Genomic DNA, 26,603 nt, shown 5'->3' on the forward strand with positions numbered 1-26,603 from the left:
TTTCTTGTGAACTTTTACATCTTCTGCGCAATTGGATAGAGTCCGATTAGACAGTAACCCCGGGGCCGAAATAGGTCAGGAGAAACACATAATTATGAGAGAACACCAATTATGTATTATTACACAGTATACAGCTTAAACCTTAAAAAATAAAATAAAATAAATAACATTAAAATTTAACACCATTCATTTTTCAAATACCTTCTTTCTAAACTATATGTATATATATAAATGTTTAATATATGTTATGTCGTGGAACCTTAACACGTAAATTTTAAAAATGTACTTGTTATGGTACCACAATACCACATTTCGCGTTTGTTAGCCAACCTCTTTTAAGTTTTAGACAATGCATTTTAATGAGATTTTCATTGTTTGATTATTTACGATTAAGATTTTGGTATATACCTAAATTATACGTATTTAATTGAGAAATTTGATGTTTTGTAATCTTGTCGTTGAACAGTGCTATTATTACTGTCTAATATATATTTATAAAATAGGAACGTGTAAATGGGACCATTGATAGTAAATAGTCACCACCGCCCAGTTTTTTTTCACTTCCTTACATCACCACCAACCTTGGCATTGGGTTGGTGCATTTCGAGCCTAAATCAAAACAAGAGTGCATGCATTAAAAAGTATAGGGGCACATATGATAGGAAGTTTAAGGACTCGGAAACAATTATTGCTTGGAACTGTCTCTTTTACTAGCTCTTATTTAATTTTGCTTGTTAGGATATGTGGCTCAAATCTTGCACGTGCATCTTTAATAGTAACTAGTTAATAAAAGTGGTAATTGTGTATAGGCAAATCTTAAGAGTCTTTGGTTAGATCCATATTATTATTTATCAATATAATTTGGCGTACAGTACTCCAGACAGTTATGCGAGTAGTCTATACTGCGTGCTTAGTGCCAGTAATTTGATAATTCGACAGCGTTGACGAAAACAGCGCTCTCTAGTAACAATTATCAGAATTCCATACTCGGTTAACGTCAATAATATCGAATAAGTAAAAAGACTCGCACTAGTCTCTGGATGACTGGATGCCCTGACAGTAATAAATACGTATATACCATATAGTACTTCTTAATAGTTGTACGAGACTTATTGTGATAATAATACAAATTGCACCAATACTTTTAGTACTGGAGGCAATATAACGAAGAATATAAAATAATAAATTGTGTTTATTTTAGCACATGGATAATGGTTAAAAGAAATAAGTGTTTTCAGGGGTTTTTTAAACTTGATAAATTTTGTAGTGATCATTTGAGTTGGTTTAGTATAAAGAAAACGTTGCTAAGTAATCAAATATTTAATTTCAGTTATACAATTTCAACAGCCAGATTAAAGTAGGCATTTCACACCGAATTATAAATAAATAGGTTTTAATATAGGGTTGCCAAAAATCTAGCATAAATTCAATGAAAAACTAATTTAACATTACAGTTGAAATTGATTATATTATCTTGATTTTTAATTTAGGAAAATTAAAAAATAAAATGTATATATATGGCAACCCAGATCTTGCCAAAACAACATGTCCACATAAGACAGTCATTTTAACAAAAATTTAAATTCACTATTGTTTTACAAGTTATTTTTACTACTTAAAAATCTAGTTTTTAATAATGGATTTTGTCATTTTATTTTATTGTTTAATTACTTTTGAATACTTTTACATATATTTTTTTAACACATTTTAAACATGTATAAATAAAATTTTGAAAAAAATAAGTAAATTGTTACTGTGCATTTAAAACATTTAACAAATTTTTTTTTTTTTTAAAAAAGTAATTAAACTTTTATCACCATTTTATTTTAGTAAATACTTTTTTAAGTACAATAAAAAGTATAAAAAATGCTTCATACTGTTTCGTAAGAGTCCAAGGAAATGATTAAGTACTAATTTAATACAGTTTTTTAAAGTTTCAATGTCCAATATATGTCTGGATTATATTTAAGCTAGAATAGAAAAAAAGGAATAATTATATATTCCTATTTAAGTACAGATAACAAATTGAGCTATCAATTATATCTCACGATTTACTTAATAAAAGTAATAAGTAGGCGTGAAAAATAATCATAATAATAAATAAAAAAAAAGTTTAAATAAATCTTAATAATATGAAATGCAGAAGCAAGAACACAAGACTAAACATATATATTTAATTAAACAAAAAAAGCAGAAAATTGCGATCACACGTCGCTAATTGCTAAGTACTTATAATAAAAGAAAGTCAAAAGAATACATTTTCAAAATAAGCTCAAAAAACGAATTCGCAACTAGGTTACATATAAAATAAATGTCAAATCTGGAATGATATAAAAATCTTTGAACAGGTTTTGAGCAACAATGCCATTATATTCTTAATACTATTGCATAGTTTAATATCATTACTAGATTCAATTACCCCGATGTCGATAATGTAAGTTTTTTTTTTTCAAATTAATTTGTGCTTCTTTTACTAGTTTTATTTTTGTAAGGTATTAAGCTCCAGATAGCTGCATGAGAACGTCATGTGACTAACGTTGTGGTCGTTTGACAAGTGTAACCCTCGACTTGTACATTAAGCTAGCCGATTATTTCGTTGAATCGTTAAGGAGAAGCATGACGGCGTGCCAGCGTTTTGTACGACGCGTCCTTCCCGCTGTCCCGCACTAGTCACGCGTACGTTTCCCTAAAACGCTTCTGGAGGTGGTGCGCTGCGTTGAGCAGACGGTGGTGCAGCGTGAGGTGCGTGTGCGGGGTGAAGGCGGGCGGGGCGGGGGCGGTCGCCACGCGGGACAGCGCCGGGATGACGGCGTCGTTGTCGGGGTGGCAGAAGAACGCGACGCAGTGGCGCCCGCGCGCGCGCGCGTACGTGCCCGACGGGACAACCACGCGGTGCATCTGCTCCGGAAAATTGTTACATTAGAGAAGAAGGCTTTGATTTCATTATACGTAGTAACTCACCAGATCGCCTTTGAAAATGTTGAAGTTTTTAAAGCTTTGTAGATTTTTTAATTTGAAATGGATTTCTTAAATAATATAAACAAATCGCATAGGTTATATTATTATACTAGGTTTTTATTAGCATAATGAGTTTAGTTTTAAAGATGAGTTTTGTTACTCTAAAATAAGTAATAATCTTTTGGTTAATATTACGAAAAAGTATTCATGTATGTTTCGCATTAAATTACTCGCGTCTGAAATTCTTATTACTGATTAGTCACGTGTTATAAAATGTGAAGTCATTTATATACGAACATTAATTACCTACATATGCATTATTAATTTATCTTTATATGAATATTAATTTTTTTTTTCGAAAAAATTAAAACATTATGTTGCAACTTCTTTTTATTTGTTATTTATATATGTTTAAAATTAGAACACGGAAATTATGGCATTTGACCTTGTTACATATTATAAAGGTAAACGTTGACTTTTATCTTATCATTTTTAAATAAAATAAAAAAGTCTTGTTTAACAGAATATATTTTAATTGAAGCAGACTACACATTATACACTTTAATTTTAAAAGCAATCATTATTTAAATTTTAAAGAGAAAAGGTAAAGGAAACATTGACAGGAACACAGAATGTTTCGGAAATAATGTGACTTATTTGCAAATAGCAACTTGCATTGGTTCAATGTTGTGTTTTATTTTATATATGTATACTCGTATATTTTCCTATCTGTTTTTAATCAAATAAAACGAATCTTGAAGTCAAATACTTTCTGCCACCCATAGAATAATTACTACATGCTCAGTTGACGGTTTTCTGTCATTGTTTTAAACAGTTATGAAAATAAATGGTTGATTCTTGGATTGTCTACAATCTTATTTCGTGTAGAGAATTTTCTTCTTATGAATGGTTTAGCTAAACTATATCATGTACAGATTTATTGAACCTGGTTGTTTTATTTTGTTTTTCTACTATCTTTAATGTTGCAGCGAATAATTCATTTTGATTCGCACGCGACATTGGCAAAATAATCTTTGCCCGGTATGCACAGATTATTAGATATAACAGTTGTCATCACTTCTTGTCATATCTTCAGTATCTCGTTTCGAGTCCTATCTCTGAATCTATATTTTTTTCAAACAGTTCTCTATGGGTTTAGACAATAATGTAAAATTTCAGAATTGATAAAAGACAAAATTACATACTGAAAATATGTTTTGTGGATTTCTTATATAACTTACAAGAGCTGGTAGTAAGTTAGTTGTCCAGGAAGCCAAAAGTTCTCCAGTTTGGACGAGTATTGCTCCTTGCAAATGTCCGACGGCCTGCCACTTTTCGCTACCGTTGAGTTTGACCTGAAATATTTGAGATAAATAAACTCAATTAAAAACATAATTTAAATAGTTTTTTCTATTGTATAAAAATATCATTCAAGCTTTTCGGCGACTAACCTCAAAGTCTAAATACTATCTCCTTATACAAATGCAAACATCCTAGATCTAGTCTGCTATTGAAAATTCCTTGACAGAAAAATCCCAATTACTTTTATTGTTCCGTCCGGGGATTTAAGGTACCTTAGGGTGTTTAGTCGAATAAGCTAGCTACTAGACCAATTAGCATTTAAAAATTCTCTAAATCTTAGTATAAACTAAGTATTTATCATACTATATGTAAACATGAAAGCATATGTGTTTATAAAAATGTGACTTGGAGGTTGGATGATTCTTAAAAAAATAGACAAAGTTTTGGAAATAAAATAAAGCCCAAAAGTAAATTACCTCGAGCCCTCCTTCTGAGTCCTGTGCAACTAAAGTGAAGGTGCAGCTGTCGGAATGTGCCCCGCAGCGGGTGTACGCTATGCCATCGCCATGGCAACAGGGCCCCTCGTCCTCGGGGGGCACCGGCGGGTAATACAGCAGCCGCATCGTGGACGGATTGCAACCGTCGCTCTTCAGCATCCCCGAGTGACATGCGAGAAGTGTTGCCGGGGGAAGACCTGAAATAGCAAAAATAATAATAGGATTAAGTACATTCTTCCTAATATTTGAAGATAACAAATTACTCTTATACATAAAATTTACTGAATTTTTATATAATTATTATATTATATTGAATTTCAACAATATCTATAAATACTCTCAAATTAATTTTCAAATTGGTCATATACAGTTTATCAGAAATTCAAATGCTTTATTGAAACGTTTTTTTTTTTTATAGAATAGGAAGGTGGACGAGCATATGGGCCACCTGATGGTAAGGGGTCACCAAACGCCCTTAGACATTGGCATTGTAAGAAATGTCAACCATCGCTTATAGCCAATGCGCCACCAACTTTGGAAACTAAGATTTTTTGTCCCTTGTGTCTGTAATTACACTGGCTGACTCACCCTTCAAACCGGAACACAACAATATCAAGTATTGCTGTTTTGCGGTAGAATATCTGATGAGTGGGTGGTACCTACCCAGACGAGCTTGCACAAAGCCCTACCACCAGTGAAATATACGTTATATTTACTATTTAGTTATAGTATGTTATCGGCTTTACCTATAAATGTTATTTAGGGGGTGACTACTTAAGCAACGCTTTGTATTCTTCTTTAGAATAACCAAACAATGATGTTAGAAACAGAGCCATCATATTTAACTAGACGCCTGTAAAACAACGTTTATTAAGGTCGTATAAGTTTATATTATAAAGTGTTTTTTTTTTTATGATATTCATTGAATTTATAGAAATTTATATTTACCAAAAGCGTAAGCCAAAGCTTGTAAAAGAACACGTGAGAGGTTGGTTAAGTCTTGCGCGAGAGGGATTGTGTGCTTAAGGAACTCCGGTACCTCCTCCTGAGCAGGCATCGCCGCTGCCGATAATGTCGTAATGTTGAACGAATGACGCAGTTCCTAAGAAAATAGAAAAGAATAATGAGCAACGCTATTGTTGACACATTCAGAAAAATATTACGAGGATGGGGTTCTTTCATTTCATTCTCTTTCAATCTATATTGTCACCTAAATTTCTTAAACAAATATTCATTTATCTATTTTCCTTTAGATTTGTGTCTTCGATATAAATCAGATAAATTGTCTTTTTTATTAACACAAAGATATATATTTTGGTATACTATGAAATCGACAGAAACTAAAAGTTCCTAAGCTTTAAAGTCAGTCTTTCGAGGCAAAATGTTTTTATACCTACATATGTCAAAATTTTATTAATATTATTCAGTGTATAGATGTAGTGTAGTGGGTATGTAGGTTATTTGTTACGAGCTGCCCGTACAGTTAAAATAATAATTATAGATAGGATTTGCATTATATCCGTTCTTAGTAAGCGTCTACGTCGAGAAAGGAATAGTTATGTTAAATGTCAAGTCTATCGGACGTATATTTTTGGAGATCTTGTGATTAGTCATTCAGGCTTTTTTAGCCTTCATTAACTTTAAAATAACTACCTATATTGACACTTATAAAGCCCGATTCTGTATTTTATTGTGTGTTTGTTACTATTTAGTATTTTTAAATTGTAATCTTTTTATGTATAATATGTTATTTAGCGTTCAGTATCAGAAATTTATAATGAAATTGTCCATAATTTAAAAATAAGGAATATTATGAATTTTATTTACCTATTGTGTACTGTTTTAATAATATTTGATTTTAATTTTATCATTGTATCATGAAATATAATATTTAATTATTGACACAAACATTTCAAACACGTGACTCATGTGCTTTTTTCGATATAGAATTCATCAAGCTGCTCAGCGGCGAAGGAAAACATCGTGAGAAATCCTGCACATGTTCGATGAAAATTCTGCCACATGTATATCCACTATTCTGCGTTGATGGAGCGTGGTGGAATAAGCTCAAAACCTACTTCTCAAAGGAGAGGAGACGTTTATCAGCAAAAGGATATTTTCAGGCTGTTACTTTACTTTATTGACATATACATATAATGAGATCAATACCATATGGATTTTTATTTTTTACCTTTTTAGTAGTATCAAATTGTTCCATTCCGGGTTTTACGTAACCGTGATTGCTGGCTGGATTGCGAAGGTATTGCGCTTGACAACCCTCGGGTAAAGCGCAAAAGTTATCCAAATCACCGTAAACCGCTTTTAGCTATATAAAAAAAATAAAAAAAAACAGTCTTAATAAGGTTTACATAATTTTTTTTTACTTTTTTAAAGATCCTTTAATTACACACTTACATATAAAAGTATGATTTGGTCAACTATACTTTTATAAAAAGCCAAGATGGTCCAGTGGTAAGAACGCGTGAATCTTGACCGATGATCGTGCGTTCAAACCCGGGCAAGCACCACTGAATTTTCATGTGCTTAATTTCTGATTATAATTCATCTCGTGCTTTACGGTGAAGGAAAACATCGTGAGGAAACCTGCATGTGTCTAATTTCACAGAAATTCTGCCACATGTGTATTCCACCAACCCACACTGGGGCCGCGCGGTGGAATAAGCTCCAAACCTTCTCCTTAAAAAGGAGAGGAGGCCTTTAGCCCAGCAGTGGGACATTCACAGACTGTTACGGTTATAAAAGTATCTAAAATAAAACATGCAAAGTAAAAATGTTATTGTTTTCTATTTCTTATTAGGTTAGGTACATACATATATTTTCTTGGTAGTCGCGATTAAAGAAAAATATTAACAAAAGTCATAAGAGGATATTTAAATAACGGATTGGAAAGAATGCGTTTATATGTAATATTTTACCTTCTCGTCGGCAATGCCATGATTAACAAGCATGGCAAGTCCCTTATTGTTCAAAGCTGCAAATAACTGCTGACCAATACGCCTCACCACAGACTTCATGGGACAAACATCAGTACCTAGAAATAAAATTAAAATAAATGTAATTTTATAGATAAAACAGTCTTAAAATATTTATTTGTTAAAAAAGAGGCAAAGGCCGAAGGCTCGATTTGCATTGCCTATCACGGTCGTTATATGCTTAGAATCCTGTGAATGTAGATGTCGTCCTTCGTTCTGAAGAACTGACCTCATAAATAGCATGGAGATGGCGATATCGAACAAATCACATGGAAAAAGTTAAAATAAAACCTTTATAAACTAATAAAGAAAGCATCAAATTGAAGTTATTTTGTCTTATTCCTCATATGCGGTAGCTTCTTTGGGGCACAGGGTCCACAGGCATGCTATAAGAGAGATTTTAATGACAATATATGTTTTAAAAATGACTAGGTATAGTCGTCGCTTCAGACATAAATGCCGCAAGTATTTAATCATTAAAATGTTTGTTAATTTATGTGCACTTATAAATACACACGAGAGTCTACTTGAGTCGAAAGCTGACGTAATAAATTTAACTCTTATTACATATTCATTTATTTTTCAAGCATCTAATTGTAATCTTACATAAATTTGTTAGTTGCATAAATAAACATTATGACGGAACAGACATCGCACGTAAATAAAATAACTGTTAACAATTTCGTGTGTACTCGTTGAAAACATTATTCATAAATTATTTTGTTTTTATCTCGTTAATCGTCACCATTCCGGCTTAAAACATAAATCACCTTCGTTTGGTGAATTTATTTGAATAACCTAATTGTAACAGACGTAAGTGTGCTGCTCAAGCAATACAAGGGAAGAAGTTACAAAGTATTTTTTTAACTCGTTTTAATTTACGCAGAGGTAACGGGTATAAGATGACGAATGTTAAGCTTTGTCAGAAAATTTTCAAATGAAAACGTTTGCAGTTATTTTGTTGACCCTATATTTATTCATTAATCCATCGGAATTAAATAATGTATCGTTACTTTATTTTCAAATGGTGAGTTACATTTAATAAACTTAAATTATAAATATAAATTTTTAATAAAATACAGTTTCTAAAAAAAATAAACTAATTTTAATTATTTGTAATATATACAGTATCACCTTTTGGATCCAAGAAATAAATCTATAATAAAAGGAATCATATTTTTTTTTTAATTTAAACTAGGCGAAATCATACCAAGTAGTGACGTCACGTTAGTTACAACATTACTAGCCTGTTAAATTTTAATGTGTGTTAAAAGTCATAATAAACAAAATTCGAAATATAAACATGAGTCCATTATTGTCCGTTAACATGAAAACCGACTTTTAGATCATGCTTAATTACTATTAGAGCACATGAAACGTTTTAAAACAAATATAACCTACTTTCTTTATAATGTATATCATATTCACATTAAGCCGGTTTCCTGTGAACACACAAGTGGTTCGCATCTGCACTGAGCTTATTCCTATATTGGGATATAGAGCAACTGCTTGACCTATTTCGAAGATGTTTAATTTATTCCAATACACATATCTACGTCATTTTGGTTTCCGTCTATATTATAATGCTTTGATAAAGTACTTATAAGGCTGCAGATTCTGGTGTCAAGACGGTAAGAAGTTATCGAGTTTTTAGTCATGTAGTTATTGACAGAGAGACATGGCTGTCATAACTAATGTCATAACAACATAAAGTCGTTGGTCCTATGTTTGACGTGCCGGATTCGCCTCAGACTATGCGAGTAACGGATTCTATATGCACATGTATTTGCGCGCACACTTGGCCACTATAATATCTCCTACATAGATAGTTGGTCTTAGACAATTGCCGCGTGCCCAAAATATGGTCAGGAGAATACTATCATTAAGTTTTTAAATAAGAAATATTTCATGCAGTAATTTTGTGAAAATGGAAAAAGAAAAAAATATTGCTTCGATCCTTAAAATGAATATTTAAATAATTATTTTTATTTATAAATTAAAAAACAAGCCAAAAGAAAAAGTAATATATGAAAGTTACATTTATGTAAAAATTGTGCATAAACAAAATACATAATTGGGAGCAAAAAATATTTATGTGATTATGAAAATCTACCACGCGGACTGAGACGAACTTGCATATGTAAATAATTTAAATGACTTCTGATTAAAGATCACTACATAATTATTTAACATATTATGTAATCTTCTTGAAATATACAATTAAAAAGTAGATATTAAATTATATTGTTTACACATTAATAATGATTTGTTATGATGCTGCGACAGCGTTTATACGACGTGTTAAGTAATTACATCTCATATTATTCCAGATGAAATAGAACCTTAAACAATAGAAATATTATCATTTAATTCGCGTAATTAAATACATAGTCTATTCCGTTCACGCTCAGAGCTTCTTTTCTTTATTAGGTATCAAAACATTAATGTAACACAACCAGATTCTTTTATCTACCTATTTCCAAGTTTTTCAAGACTATCAAGTTTCTAGACGCTACGTTGGTTTTGAGTTGAATTACTACTTCCTTGTAAAGCGAGTAAAGCTAGTTTCTTAGTATTTATATGTACTTGTGTTTCAATAAATAAAGTTTAATGTTCAATAATAACGCTCGTCTTATAACGACCACACACGTGCACAGTATTTATGCATGTGTCATTCACTCACAATAAGGTTTTTAATAATTATATTATTTCATGCTCATTAATCTAGTATGTAGTTACTTCTGTAATACTTTCATACATGCAATGGAATGGAATAAAAACGATTATGTTGGACAGTATAAAATTGATGATAGTGATCAATCATTTTCCCATGTTAAATTGTACAGCGAATGCAAACGATGTTATAAATTTAATGTTTGACACAACAACTCAAAAGATTAATAAATGTTATATATGTGTAATAAACACCAAAAAAATAAAATTTAAGTGATTGCTTGCGTAAATCTTTTTTGCTTGGAAATAAATTATACTCAGTTTTATTATTACAATGTCATGACGTTTAAAAAATATTTTTATTTCAATAATTAAAATGAACGTATATTTATTTTAAAAAGTTGGTATTTTTTATTTCATTAAAGTATGTATATATATTTTTTGACATCACATATTTTTTATCAAAATAATTTGACTTCCTATTTACGATATTAAAATGACATCTCTTTTTCATGTAAGGTGCTATGATAAGTGCTGGGGAAATGTGTATTTTACGAAGATTGTAACTTCTACGGTAACTATTTTTAAGCTACATATTATAAAAATGTATTTAAAAAAAAGCCTTACTAAAATTGCTGTGCTATTCATTATTGATATTGTAATGAAAGTTTTTATGCATGCTATACATGATTGACAAGAAATTAAATTATGCAACTTGTTACATAAGAATTGAAATTGGACTAAGTCTCGAGTCTGTTGAATTGTGCTATTACAAAATAAAATTGCATTTAATTATTTAGTGTACACTTTAAAAATGCCAGTTATTACTTTGAGCGATAGCGAATAGCGAAAGCTTATATAGCTTTCTTTTATTTTATTTATTTTATATAGGTTTGCCTATAATTTGTTCAATAAGTTTTTTAAATAAATAAATATTGGGAGCCGTCCGATCAAAAGACTCGACAGTTTACTTGTAACCATTAAGAAGTTCCACAACCCAACTCTTGGCTTATCTACTCAAAAAGTGAAGTCAGTTAGCTCCGTCTGAGAAGAATGTTTTGGAGCTTTTCATCACCACGCTGTTCCCACGCTGAATGAAAATATCCATTATCGGCGCTAACTACTGCTCTACTGATAAAGAATAATAATTGTATTATCACCAAAATCAAATACTCTAATATTTATTTATTATTTATTTATTTGGGTTAAAATAGAATTCCTTACATCCTAGTTTTGTCTACCTTCTTTATTAGTTAAATACTCGTAAGTGAAACTAATAAGCATATAAAGTGGCAAAGTATGCTTACAATTATAAAAAAGTATTTTATATCAAATGTGAGACAAGTGTAGAACATGTAAGACGTATGTATTTGTACGCGGAAGTGCTTACGTTAACCTTATCCGTATGTTAGAGTCTTATAACAAAGGTCTCTGTGACGAAACGAAGGCCAGATGTTTTTTTAATCGTTTTTGTATTGTTAACAGCTCATTAAATGTTGATTATTTTTTTTGTGGCTTGTCGTTAATTATCTTGGAAAATTCATTAACATTGCATCTTAAGCCAACTGATATTCAGCATATTTTAATAATCTATAAATAAATAGGCAAATATAACCCAGTTCAGTACCTCCTCTCTAACCTAACAGTTTTTTACTGAGTTTTTCCAACCGATTTTCTATTTTTTTTTTTTGTAGCTATTGACGATCTTTAGTGATATCATTTTTATTTAAAAGTAGAAATAATAATTTAATGTTTCAGTCTCAATATATAATGATTGTGGTCTGGTAATTCGACGTCTGGGCGAACGTTAGTTAATATTCACGTAAACCATCATTATTTGATTTCTATCGTTTTTTTATAAATATCGGATTCTATTATTAAGCTTTGCATAGAGGTCTAAGGCAGCCCTTTTAAATTATGAATATAATTATTGTGTAATCAATTGTTGAAGTGCATTAATCGAATGCAAGGCCGTTATGTCATTTTAATTATTTATGCAATAATAATAATTATCGGAAAAATCTATAGGAAACCTTCGTAAGTTGACATATACATATTTCTATATATATAAAAACATTTCTGTAACATTTTTTTTTAAATACAATACACTACACATACAAATATAATGTGGAATTTACAAGCAAAATAAACGATATATTTATTTAATTAAGAAAGGATTTCTTTGAAAATGTCACTTGCGGTTACTTTACGTTACGTCTTCGTCTACCTACATTCGTTAACAATGTTAAAAGAAATCACGAACATACACTATAAGGAAAAAGTAAATTTTAATGACAGCGTTCCAACGATCCACAATATTAACATACAAGATATGTATAAGGAAAGAGGAAAACAGAAGCTTAGATCATGGGTTTTATGCACCGTGACGTAGCAATATGAAAAATAAATATTTAATATCAATCTATCTTATTTATGTGGACATTGATGTTTTTAAAACTTTAATGAATGTAAGTTTCAATCTTACAGCTCCTTGCGTATTCTATCGAGTTATTACTAATGTTAAATAAAAAAACATTATATTGTTTACATATGAAAATAATATCGTCATACGGATATACTAATTCTCATCTCACAAATCAAAGACAAAATAAAAAAATCTAAATTATAAATAATAATAATTTTGCTAATTTTCATGCAAAATTATAAGTTATTTTGTTTATTAACATACTTATGTAATCCGATACCTATAAATTAAGACATTCGTGTCGGAAACTAGTAATTACCGTTTTTCTTGCCGGTACTTCTAACATAATCTACATTTCGTACCAGTGGTAACTTTAAATTGAATTTTATAAGAGCCTACATGAATGAAGTATTTAAGTCTTTCAGAAACATATAATTCTGTTATGTAATGTGATGCGCTTTAAAAATTCAAATAAGTTTATTTACATCTGAAAACAAGGTGACACGTATGCAATGCTATGTAAGTGGGTCATTGGGTGATATCATGTGTACCCGAAGGTTGGTCGTAATATGTAGAAATAATCATCATAGCGATGTATTTAAATTTTATTCAATACGTTGCACTGTCTAGTAACTCGCATGAGCGCAGCATTTAGTTTTAATCGTTCGTGAAAAAAAGCCAATATTTCATAAATTAAATAGTTAAGTGAATCAATCAAATCAAATCACTTTATTCAACATAAAAGCACCAAAAGTCTTTATTGATTGTCAAATTAGAAACTACTATTAGTTGGGGAATGATATACCCTGACCAGAGAAGAAACAGCTAAAGAAACTCAGCGGATATTTTTTCAATTATGAGTAAAGGTAACCATTAAATGTCCTACTGTTGGGCAAGGTTTTGGGGCATATTGGAAGGTAAATACATAAGACAGAATTTTATTCGACATATGCAGGTTTCTTCACGATGTTTTCTTAAACCACTTACTTAAAGCACGAGACGAATTGTAAACACAAGTTAAGCACATGAAAACCCAGTAGTGCTAGTTCGAGTTTCACGTTAGCCGATGGGTAGAACCCAAATCATAAATATGCTTTGTCATACTATACCTAAATCTATTTTGTTGGTTCCTGTATGACTAACAGCAGGAATCATGACTGGAATTTCCCTTTTTTTGGTGCGTGTTAGCTTTCAATTTAATTAAGCCTCCTTCATATATTATATTATGATAAGAGGGATATATTCCGATATTATAAGACAAGAAATTAGATTTTGAGCTAAATTTTACAATATACTGATACGATGCGCTAATTTTAATGTACAACACCAAACATAGCACCAATTTTGATAATGGTTTTATAACCACAGATAAAAAATCGGCGCAGGAGTTTAATTAATAATATTACGAAATAAAAATATTGATATCTATATTGTTTTAAGCTCAAGTAATAAATACTTAAATTATTTGTAGATTTGGTATTTATTTTATTTTTCTACATATATTTAAAGACTAGTTTTGTTTTTTTTTTTAAACAGTGTGTTATTAAAAAATATAATTATTTCTTAAACCTATACTTAACATATAAACGTTAAATATGCATGCATTGGTGCATTCTCGCAGAAATAATATTTACAGTCATCTGTTTTATAGCATTGAACACGTGTGTCAACATTAATTTTCTTATCATACCATTGATTAGTCGTTTTGGTAAAGTTGCTTTGCATAGAATGCTTTTAACGTTTTACGGCGTTTCGAAATTAATAAATATGTACTTAAGGCAAATTAGCATAAATATTGTTGTCTTCCAAATTCTGGTATTCTAGTTTGTTTTAAATAGTTTATGATAGGAATCCAATACCTATCTACTCTATAGTAGATATTAGTATTGTGAATGCGCACGCACCTACAGTGTCAACTCTTAAGTCCGGTGTCTCATACTCTGATACAGACACTGATTCAAGGAACACTTTGATGATGTTTATTTATTTGACGTTTTGTAAATATATACATATCCTTAAAGAACGTTTGGTTGACTTCAACAGAAATACGATTCCGCGTAAATTGGTTGATTTGCTTCGCTAATTTTAAATTTAGCTAGCTAATAAAACATTATCTCAATAAAGTCACATCAAACAAAATTATGAAATACATATTAAGGAAAATGGATAAAGAATAATTATGAGGTCATTAAACGTGCTTACCGAACCATTGAGCAATTCTTAATCAGAATTTGAAAGTCAACAAACCTTTAGCTTTTGTTTAGTTTGTGTCACAAAAAAATCTTGGAAACCATTTAAATAGCTGCAAATTAAGCAATTTTTATAATTTAAACATAATGAATTTCTTACATATAAATAACTATTATATTTTATTAAATATTTATAGCTATGATATAGTATGTAAGGGTACAAAATTCGATCAAACATTAGGGACCACCCGAAGGATCTTCAACAACCATAGGTTACACAAATTTACTTTTGAAACAGATTTTATCTATTGTGAATAAATAACGATTCGTATATGTAAATTGTACACCAACATATATAAAATAAAAAGGTTATTTGTTTTCTTTAGTGACACAAAACAAATAACTCATCGAAGTGGATTTTTTATCAATTTTTGCGCAAAACATTTTACATTATCAGATTAATGGCCACTTTTATCGTATAACGAATTACCGATAAAGTAATGAAATCAGAATTGACTAAAATGCATTATTATATTAATTTTCTGAGAATTATTATTCTTTAATACTTTATCATTTCGTTTGTTTCGAATGCTTATTAAGTAGATGTAAATAAAAGATAAAATAAATATTATACTCAATATAGCGCAAGATACCGACTTAAGCAAAAAGGTTTTGAATACTCAAGAGCATTAGGCATTATATGCTTGTATGCGCGTGTCTGTATATGTGTGAATACTGTTCAATCTGGCCACTCCTAATTAATTTTTATTATAGGTTGTATTTTAAATTACTTATAAAAAAGTCAATAAACGTTAAATTTGGTCTTTTGTAAAAAAAAGAAATCAATCGAAATGAAACTAATAAAGTCATTATTCAATTAAAAACTCAAAAAGTAAAAAAAACACAAAGTTTGACAAGGATGAAAAGTGAAATCTATTTTAGAACTGCCGTTCTCTTTCCTATTGCATTGATATTGCATGAAGTCTAAATTCGAACAACAATTACTTTTTGTCGAATGTTCATTGTCTACAGATAAAAAATGTAGAAAAAGAAAAAGGCTTTTTGTGTCCATTGTTAACGGCTAAATTATACAAATCTTGATTCTTACTATTTGTTTCTATAAATAACTGTATCGTAAATAGAAGGTAAGCAATAAATGACTCAAATGTATAGTCGGTATAAGTAAACGTAGCGTGAGTAAGTTTTTAATGGAAATTACCACTACATAAATATTGGTTAGCCGGTTGGCGTGGTTGGTAGAACACTTGCCTTTCACGCCGAAGGTTGTGGGTTCGATTCCCACCCAGGACAGACATTTGTGTGCATGAACATGTCTGTTTGTCCTGAGTCTGGGTGTAATTATCTATATAAGTATTTACAAAATAAAAGTAGTATATGTAGTATATCAGTTGTCTGGTTTCCATAGCACAAGCTTTGTACAAGCTTAATTTGGGATCAGATGGCCGTGTGTGAAAAATGTCCTAGGATATTATTATTATTATTATGATACGATACTGAAAATCTTCGTTAAAATTCCAAAAAAATCGTTTTAATCCCAAACCTAACTATCATGCAAAATACAGATTCAAATGTTATATAATGGTTTATACATTTATTTGAAATTGTAATCTTGCGACAAAATATTTAACACTTTCATAGAATTATTATTTAAAATGTAACCAAGCTCCATCTTGTCCCAACAAGGTCTTCGATCGCAGAACAGAAAAATAAAAATTATATCGGGCGAGTTCAATCATAATTGACTAATTGCGTTGAAGTGTTTCGTGTCTGACATCATAATATAAACATAGTGTACAATTTGTAATCGGAATAAATACAGAGACAGAATGAATTACCTGATTTTCGAGACTCGGGAATATAAACATTGCCACTTTTTAAACTTTTTCGAAAACTCCGCATAAGCGCCGTTAGATGGCTTTTATTAAAATATATACACTTTTAATAGCACTTGTATCACGAGAAATTCAATTTTTGGGAAAAATACTTACATTGAATACGTATTCTCAAATATATTTCATATGTTAAATATGTTTGATATGAATATACATTACAAGGTTTGTCTCGTTTGTTCAATGCCATAAGAAAATAAGACATCAGCTGACGACAGAAATTGTCTCACAAACGGTACCAACACACTAATATTTTATTTATTTTATCAAATATGAAGCCAACGTTATATACTAAGAAAAACATTGTCTCATTGCACGTATAAAAGTATTGTAACAAAATATACATCAATTGTAGGCTAACAAAACATTAAAAAAAGAAAAGAATACAATAAATAAATTAAAACGTTAATCCTATAGGTTATTGCTTAATGATATATTAACCTTAGTAGATTGTAATGAAATTACGGTATGCAGTACAAAATGTTCTGATTGGAATAATGTTAGAATAATATGGATAAAAGATAAGATTCTCGAATACGTAATTGTAATGTTTTAGTATGTATAAATTACTCATGAATGTAACGATTCACTACTAAAATAAAGTTTATTTTAATATTCAAATTACTAACAGCGAGTATATAGTACCTAACTAATTAGATATATAGAAACGTAATTAATTTGAAAACTTGCCAGACAAAAAAATATTAACATTAGCCAAATAGGTCGGTCTTCAAAAGATTGCATCATTTCAGCGGCTTCAATGTTATTTATGTTCCAGTTTATTAACACGAGGGGAAATCTGAACGAGATATCAGACTGGCGTATGTATTCGTTAGAAAATAGGCTTTATTATACCATTAGCACGTAATTCAATAAACTTTTGAAAATAATGTTTTTATAAATAATATCGGGATCTAATTTTTAGTAATATTATAAGCCTTATGAGCTGCTGTATTTTCGAACGTCTTTCGAACGTCGATGTTGGTAATGAATATACATTATTGTTCATTTCCCGGAAAAAACCTTCCAATAATTTGTCGACCGACAATAAAAACTCTGACCCTACGTATGACTGTGCCATATAACATTTATATATACCTAAGTATATGTATTTGGTATATATTTTAAAGAAACGTTAACTCCTGTTAGCCGTTAAAAATAAAATATAATTTTAATGAATACTAAATTGTTAAAAATTTATATTTACTTATGTCGTTTCTTCTCAGTTCAGTGTTATTTTTGCGGTACCGTTTATTTGGCATTAAATGCTTATTGACTGTCACACAAGTAAGTAATCATTTAAAAAAAGTAAACGTTACAATTAAATTTGATGTTAGAATTCCTAATAATATACAAATGCACTTTCGAGTAAGCAAGTGATTCAAGTTTCCAATTCCTTTTATACATAAAGTAATTAGTGCAAATCTTGTCCAATAAATCATTTCTCATTATAACTTTGGTTCGAAATTTAATATCTGAAATCAAGTCGAGAGTATATCATGACTACTGTACGTTGTGTGCAATAAATTGATAATAAATCATATTGGCCCAATACGTTGAACATTGCACGGGTGCAATCTATGTCGAATCAATGGAACGGTGATTGGATGCGTTGACTAAAACGATTGTGAATTTTAAATAGTTTATTGTTTCATTAATGACGTACTTATCCATATAAAATCGGCGCAAATTTGGTGTAAACAGACGGACAGAAAATACGATAGAAATCACCCGTCAACAGCGTGTTACGACTTTGAGGACAATGGCATACCATGTGCTGTATTCATGATTGTTACTCGACAAACATGGTTTGCGCAAATTGGAACTATTTCAATATTGAAACAAGAACATAAAAGGCTTTTATTATAATAATGATATTGACAGCGTCAAGCTTAACAAACAAACTGTATGACGATAATAACTGTCGTCTTATATATATTTTATACCTTTTTTATATTTCTTAATTCGGCAATGTGTTCGAGATATCTTTTATTGCATTCAGTTTAAACTATAAACAAAAAATGTTTAATCATTATTATAAGAAATAAAACGGAGTAAAAACATCTTATCTTTTAAAAGTTTGTATTGAAATCACGTACAAAAATATATTTTTTCGCAACATATAAATACACCTTCGTTTAATTTGATATAGGTGGGAGTAATTTCTATCGTCAGCGATGATGTAAAACTATATCAACTTCAGTGAAAACTTTCAGCACTTTGTTTTATTACATATGTTTATTTATCTATACTTATTATATGACGAGTTGATGAGTCAGACAGATGGTTCATTTATTAAAGTAATAGACTATATAACTTTACTCTATGGTCTACGAGGGCTAGAGAAGTAATGTTTAACGCGAGAGAGAAACTAAGCCGAGAAGTTAGTTTGTGATTTAAGTACTATTTTTCCTATGAAGCGTCTCTCAAAACTGATGACCCACTAACCGAGTTTGTAAATCACCGACTGCCAAAAGATAAAATAAATAATAAACGAGTACATTTCGCGGAAGCAGCGGCACATGTTACCGTTTTGCAACATGACCTCCTGTATATTTACTGTTATGTCTGGTCACGGCGTATTCGTCTAGTAACTGATGTATGTTACATGAATTTACACAAGCGATAATTGCCTAATCATAAAAATAATCCTTGTAACGCTTGTATTATTTGATATCTTGTAAGACAAGGCAACTATTTCACGCACCAGAGATGTTATATTATACTTAGGATCTAGAGCGTAAAACGTTTAAAATATTGTCACTAGAAAATGTTTTTACGTAATATTTTATTACTAGACGGAGTCCATGATACATACACACAAACATACCTACATAAATTCAGCTACACTCAGACAAAGGAACCGATGATTCATAGCCGCGCATTATACCCAAGCGTCAAAACAAAGGACTTCCAAAATAGTATAATTGAATATAAAACGCTGGCATTAATAGGTTTAAGTACAGAATGAAAAATAATACACAATGATAGTGGATAAACACCTCTAGTGTATTGTATTTAAAAGAGCTAAATATGTACGCTATTAAGAGGTTGCCAAATTACTTGTTTTCAAAACCTATTAAAAATACATTTGATATAACAATTGTTCATGCTATATAACGATTGGCAACGACATAAAATATAATTAAAGCGGTATCTAATTATTTCTAGGTAATTTATATTTTGAACAAAAATATTGTATATAATTTTATAGATAATTTCTAATCAAAATTAACAATGGCTGATATTTATATAAACCGCACTGATACTGACTTATTATTATTGATTAAATTATCATATTACTCTTAGGTTATTTTAAAAATTATTATCTATACCACCACTGAGTTTTCATGTGCTCAATTTGTTTTTATAATTCAAATCGTGTTCAGTGGTGAAGGAAATTGCAAGTGGCGGTGTAAAATCTGGTATAAAATTTGTGTATCCACCTATGGTAGGTGGACAATTTGAATAGCGTGATGGAATAAATTTCAAAGTCCAAATCTTCTTAAGTGAGAGGAGGCCTTAGCTCAGCTGTGGGTCATTTATTGGCTGTTACAGACTACATTATAAAGACAGACCTTTACTTTTTGTATATGTACTATATAATTACAATGTCATTTTCGCAATAGATAGTTCTTACTTTTTGTATGAATTGTATTGGACTTAGCTCCTTTCTATTAGTGAAAGTGTTCCGTACTTAGAAGATAAATTCTACATTTTAGAATTCTATTTACCATTATACCGTTCCATTGGAGACTTTTTTGCTTCTTCCGAGAATTTGTTTTGGAATAAAAAGAATTATAACCGATACTTTCCCAATTTTTATAGTATTTTAGAAACAATATATGAATAAATATTGTTTATGTTAATCGTCCAAAACGATTGTACCACGTTATCTTACCTTTATTATAAATGAATATTAAAACATTACGAATCTTTTGCAGTTAACTTATTACATAAACTATTTACAAATAACAAATAGCAACTAGTAATAATTTATGATGATGATGTACTCCTGATCGATTTCGGTCACGGCGGCCATTCCCAATGGAGAGTAGCCAATTGCGAAAGAGATGTATTGCTCGAGTGTATGCGAGCTAACACAGGTGCATTATCTATTCACTTATAATCATAATTCGATGGGACGGCAAATTCGTAGTAACTAGAAAGAATTCAGGCGCAGGATCAAAGCTATATGTGCTGTTCGGGGCATTGGAGTGTTAACTTCCGAATTTCGGAGTGAATATTTCATGGCAGAGAAATCGAAAACTTTTTAAAGTTCTAACCCGAGATTTGGACCTAGGGCCTCGAGATCTTAATGAATTAGACTAGACGAGGCAGTCAGTAATAACTAATGTAAAAAAAAAACCGTTTAAATATACAAGGTAACAATTGATTGAATAATCATTAATTATTATAATATTAAAATGTAAAAACTGGTTCATTATCAATAGTAAATATGTCAAGTATAACATGAATGAAACAGAATGTGGGTCAGTCGCCGCAAGGAGTCTGTGACCGCCCAATTAACACCGAATTGCGATGAGGACGCGACATGAGCGTTCGCCTAAACAAATATTTGGCATTTTCTAAAGATACTCTTAGCATTATTACTAATAATTTCTATAACCCGTACATAGCTAAGCTAGGTGCTACAAATTAATCTTAATAAAAATTCGAACGAAGTATAAACACTTTTCACGCGCAACGTAAATATTTATGGTACGTAAGAGAGGTACGTGATTTTAATAGCTAAATTGTTATACTTGTAAAGATTAATGAATAAAGCAATAATATAAGTATTTGATTGATTGAATGTTTATTCCACGTCATTTATATATTCCAAACTATTTTATATTACTAAATTTTTTACTAATTAGTTTAATTAAAATAATATAATAACGAAAAATATTACAAATGAAGGATAACAAAAGCATTATGACGTAACATGTTTTTATCAAGTAGAAGTTTGACCTTATAATATTTCGATAGCGCAGTTTTGCAATACGAGTTTGACTACCTCTGTATCTTATCATGTTCGTACAAACTTAGTAAGTGACCTTCAAAGATTTACTAAACGTTGAACAAAGCACAAATGTTAAAGGTTGCATATTCGATTCTTAGAGGAACATGTTACCCTCGTATTTTTGTGTAAATTTTTATGTTGATTGCGCATAAAAGTAACATGTTATGTTTTCAAATATGAGTATATGACTAATTTGGTGATAGTTGATGTCCAAATCCGAAACTACATAGTATAGTAAATTGTTCAAGGATCCTTGGGAAGAGAAGGAGTATGTAGATGAAAATTAAAAAAAAAACTATGACGAAAACTGATAATGCACGCATAAGATGTCAAGGGACTCAAGTCCGTTTATAATTTATAAAGAAGCGCCAAACCAAAAAAACGCAAGAGCTTATTTCAACAACTTGATTAACGTTCAGTACCTTACCGTAGGTACTAATTATTCCTCCAAATTATGATTAGCTTCAAAACACGTGAACTAAGATTATCTAACTAACTAAGATATAATAAGCAGGCACGAAAATATAACTTCTGGCAAGTTTGTTTACGTCACATCGTTATTTTTGTAACTAAACGACAATTCGTATTTTACTGGATTTTTAAATGTTTCGTATCGTACATAATATGAATCTCCTTCTTTTATTTCGTGCTTATTAAATCTTTTAATTTATTTTACTTATTATAAAAAGGAAGTGATGAAAATTATATAATTCATCAAACTCGATAGAAATTGAGCACGTTTTTATAAAAGGCGAAAGTTAATGAATATTAGCGATATTAGTGTTCAAGGCATTAGTTACTAATTTTCTATGTTTCTCCTCAATTAAAATTAAATTAGTTAATTAGTTTTAATATTAAACCGTCAACGCTATTATCATACCAGTTTCTATGAGCGGGTATGATAATAGCCCAAGGATGAGTATCGAACCCGAAGAACACCATTACCATATGAAAATATAATATTTTAAAACATCGGCGAATATAGTCGAAGTGTATTTTATGTTGAGCTCGCATTATACTTAGTATGTAATTTTTAAATGATATTAGGATGTCCAATAAGTTTGAATTAATGATAATAACAAGATTATTACGTTTATAAAATACGTTACGAAAACCATTTAACACTGTAAGTTCATAATTATTTGGAGTAGTATTGTTTGTTAAAAATGTACAATCAAAGTGTCATTAATAGATAAACAAAAATAAAAGGAAATAATTACATAAAACAATATTTGTAATTTCATTTCCTATAGTTGTCGTTCCTGTGCATAAATACCCATACGAAGTATTTCTTATCACTTGCCGGTGTATAAAATCTATCTGCAAAAATTACGTCGATTGGTTGTTCTGTTGTTTAGTGTGTGGACAAAGCAACAAACACACTTTCACATTTGTTATATTAATAGGGAAGTTCAGTACAATTATATATTAATTGTATTGAATATTCTTTATTATGTTGAGTAGACATTTAACAGAGGTCATTATATTGTCTGAAATAACAATCAAGTCGTGATGGGTTAATGTTTAACTTTAGTATTTACATAAACAAGTATGTTACGCGATTTCAGTCAAGGCTTGCAATCTACACTAATTGACGTAAGCTAAATGTTACACAAGGCGAAGAGTAGTTAGACAGAAACATGAAAAAAATAAAAACCTTGATATTTCTCAATTCTATGTGATTTTATTTGCTATTTCATTATATTAGCAAGAAATGTACGTTTGGACGTGCTTCTCCTCGAGACCTATCAAGTCTTATTTCAATTATAATTTGCCTTTTTAAAATAGTTGTGTATTTAATTTACTTGACTTAACAATTTAAACGACACTCAGAGTGTTAATAGTTAATATGTACTTTTATTTTCTTACAAATAAAACATGTAAAATATTGAGAAATCTTTTAGCAGTTTAAATAATTTATAACAAAGGGACACAAATATTTATCAAATCAATTTCAATGAAAGAAGAAATTTAGCTCGAACAATCTTCTTAAGTTATACATACTGTAACATGTCCTGTTCACACAAGCAAATTCCTTATTCCATTTACTAATTAAACTGTTTGAATAATGTTGCTAGTTTAGATGAATCAAAGATTTTTAAATCGAGATATTCATATAACATGTCATGTCATTGTAATATTGCTTTGTAGGAATATAACGCGGTAACAGGGAATAGCAACTGACAGATGGCGAGGCAATGTATTGCGTGCGAATGGGGGGCTACAAAAGCCCGACCGGCCGTTGCCCTCTCTACTTAACTTTTTTTTCTGTCTGCCGCCTTTGAATTATCTTCGTTTCCGATTCAGGTATTAGTAAAGTAATTTACAATATGATTTGTGTACTTACGTCTTATTGCAATAATCGAGTTCGTTTTAAACATAGGTTCTTAATAAATAGGAATTAAACAGTGACAGTAATCCATGTTTTATCTTATTCTCACTTAATCACTTAAATGTGTAATCCGACAGTGACAAACTATGGGTTGACTAATTTGTAAGTGTTTTTATTAGGATAACAGAATTATTTCTTTGTTTAAAAAAAAACATTGTAAAGTGGACGCCGAATTTGAGTATCGATGCAAATATTTTATCGATATGTCAAAATGATTGATTGTGCCAATCTGTAATGTTATACATGGCAGAATTTATCTTTACTTCAGTGTGTTAGGTAATAAGTTTCTCTTTTCAACAAACGCTCAAAATATGTTCATTAAAAAATTATTTTTATATGCGTAATTTATTAAGGCCGTAAGAAACTACAACAATAATTATACAATGTGCCTATCTACTTAGCAAAAGTCCTATAAAATTATTATTTGTAATATTATACTTTTTATAAGGCTTTCACTTTTTTTAAATGTAGAATCAATTATACTGCATGTGGCACAAGTAACAATCGTGTAATATTTATTTCGTAACAATGAATTTGTTTTGATAGCAAGCTATTGGTACTACTGTTTACAACTATTGTTTACTACTGGATTTTGTTATTTTTATGAATATTATTTTAAAAGCATTCCAAACATGAGGTGTGCTCTACTATCCTAAATATAATCAATTAGATCTGTTGATTTTGTCTCGTTGGGAATTAGTAACGGTTTATGTTTAGATACGAGGCCTTTAACACTAAACGACTTCTTAGTCATCATTATTTATTTTAAACCTGTTACAAACTCGTACTCTATAATGATTTAAATAATACGAAACTCTCTTTTAGTGAAGTTGATTGAGTGCAATATATTTTTTGCATTCTAAGTAAAAAAAGAAGAATCTAAAAAGAATGTTCCGTGAGTGCTTTGAACTCTTCACCGATTGATCTGGATGCATTTGAAGATAATGTTTCAAGATTTAATGGTCTGCTACAGCCGCAGCTGCTGTCGTTATTAAGCTCGAATGCCTTTCATAATAATTGGGGGGATGCACGCAGGTAAGCTAACCAGTTCTTTGTGAATTGGAAAAGAGCTACAAACTCAAAGAATAGCTTCAAATATAATATCTATTTACCTCCGAGTTTACTTTCCACTATAAATATATTATTATTCTGTTGTTTATATATAGAAGTGTAGAAGCATAAGATAGTATAAAATATCGCTAAATGCTCAGGAATTAAATGTTGTGATAGAAGATAGGAAATGTTCTAAAGGTTCAGGTCTTACCTATATGCGCCAGGTCGATGATAGGTATTTCGCAGCGCGATAGTAAAGTCTCCTCTTGCACGGCCGCCATCGTCGTCGCCTGCTGGTGCCGATCTGCGATCGTCGTACACTCGTCCACCGATCTCGCGCCTTATCACTCGACTCCAGGTAATTAGCAATTAGCGATCGTGACACCGAACGATAATGAAGGATAGGTTTACGATACAGATAAGCACTTAGTACACAGAATAGGACCGAACGTTAAAGTTTATTAAAGTTGTGAATGGTCTTTTGATTACCCCTGGTATAGAAGCGTTCAGAACTCATTTGCATAACCTTGTAGTTCCTGCTCGAAGCGTTCTGCGATCTGACGTAGCAGCAATAAGCTAAACTGACTTGACACATTAAAAATTGGTTTCCGTGACTCTCTCACAGTAAGTATGCGTAGGAATCGTTGCTCCCGCGTGTGCGACCCGTCGGCGTCGCGCGCCCCCCGTCCCCGGTGGCGAGTTTCGAATGTCTTTGATCTAATAAACTGGCTCACCGTGCGCGATGAGCGTTACCCTGGCGTCCGATGTTAGCTCTCACTTGTATATCATCGCGCAGACTTTCGTAACCGAATGGCGTGTCGAAACAGCTCTGCCTTGAACACACTGCACAGTAGAGAAAGCGTGGGACAGGTTAACTGCGCGAACTACTCGACGTTCGGATTGAGACTGACTGACGCGAAGGGGCGCAGCGCGGGCCTCGAGCTCTAACCGACTGACTCACGCGGCTACTCGCCGTCACCCGCTCGCCGCTCACTTCACGTCACTAGCGCGCCGAGTCACAACACCTGACACCGATAGTAAATAACCGAACAAAAGTTATGCTCCTTTATTTGTAATTGTAATATAATACGCAGAAAAATCGACTAAAGGCACAATCATGTTATTGAAGACTATTTCATCATTTAACATCTATATCATTCTTACAATATACATCATATAAACCAT

The 26,603-nt window shown here is 30.9% G+C and overlaps 1 protein-coding gene across 1 annotated transcript; it reads right to left on the bottom strand.

The window, feature by feature from the left end:
* Positions 1 to 1,305: 1,305 nt before the first annotated feature.
* LOC126779600 (uncharacterized) lies at positions 1,306 to 26,387 on the bottom strand. The gene is made up of 7 exons (XM_050503742.1): positions 25,630 to 26,387; positions 7,694 to 7,809; positions 6,949 to 7,083; positions 5,706 to 5,859; positions 4,737 to 4,954; positions 4,200 to 4,313; positions 1,306 to 2,898 (listed from the first exon to the last, which is right to left on the bottom strand). The coding sequence occupies exons 1-7, from the start codon at positions 25,697 to 25,699 to the stop codon at positions 2,671 to 2,673; spliced, it is 1,035 nt and encodes a 344-aa protein (XP_050359699.1). The 5' UTR covers positions 25,700 to 26,387; the 3' UTR covers positions 1,306 to 2,670.
* Between the last annotated feature and the right edge of the window lie 216 nt (positions 26,388 to 26,603).

Source organism: Nymphalis io, chromosome 2 (assembly GCF_905147045.1).
Source record: "Nymphalis io chromosome 2, ilAglIoxx1.1, whole genome shotgun sequence".
Taxonomy (NCBI): domain Eukaryota; kingdom Metazoa; phylum Arthropoda; class Insecta; order Lepidoptera; family Nymphalidae; genus Nymphalis; species Nymphalis io.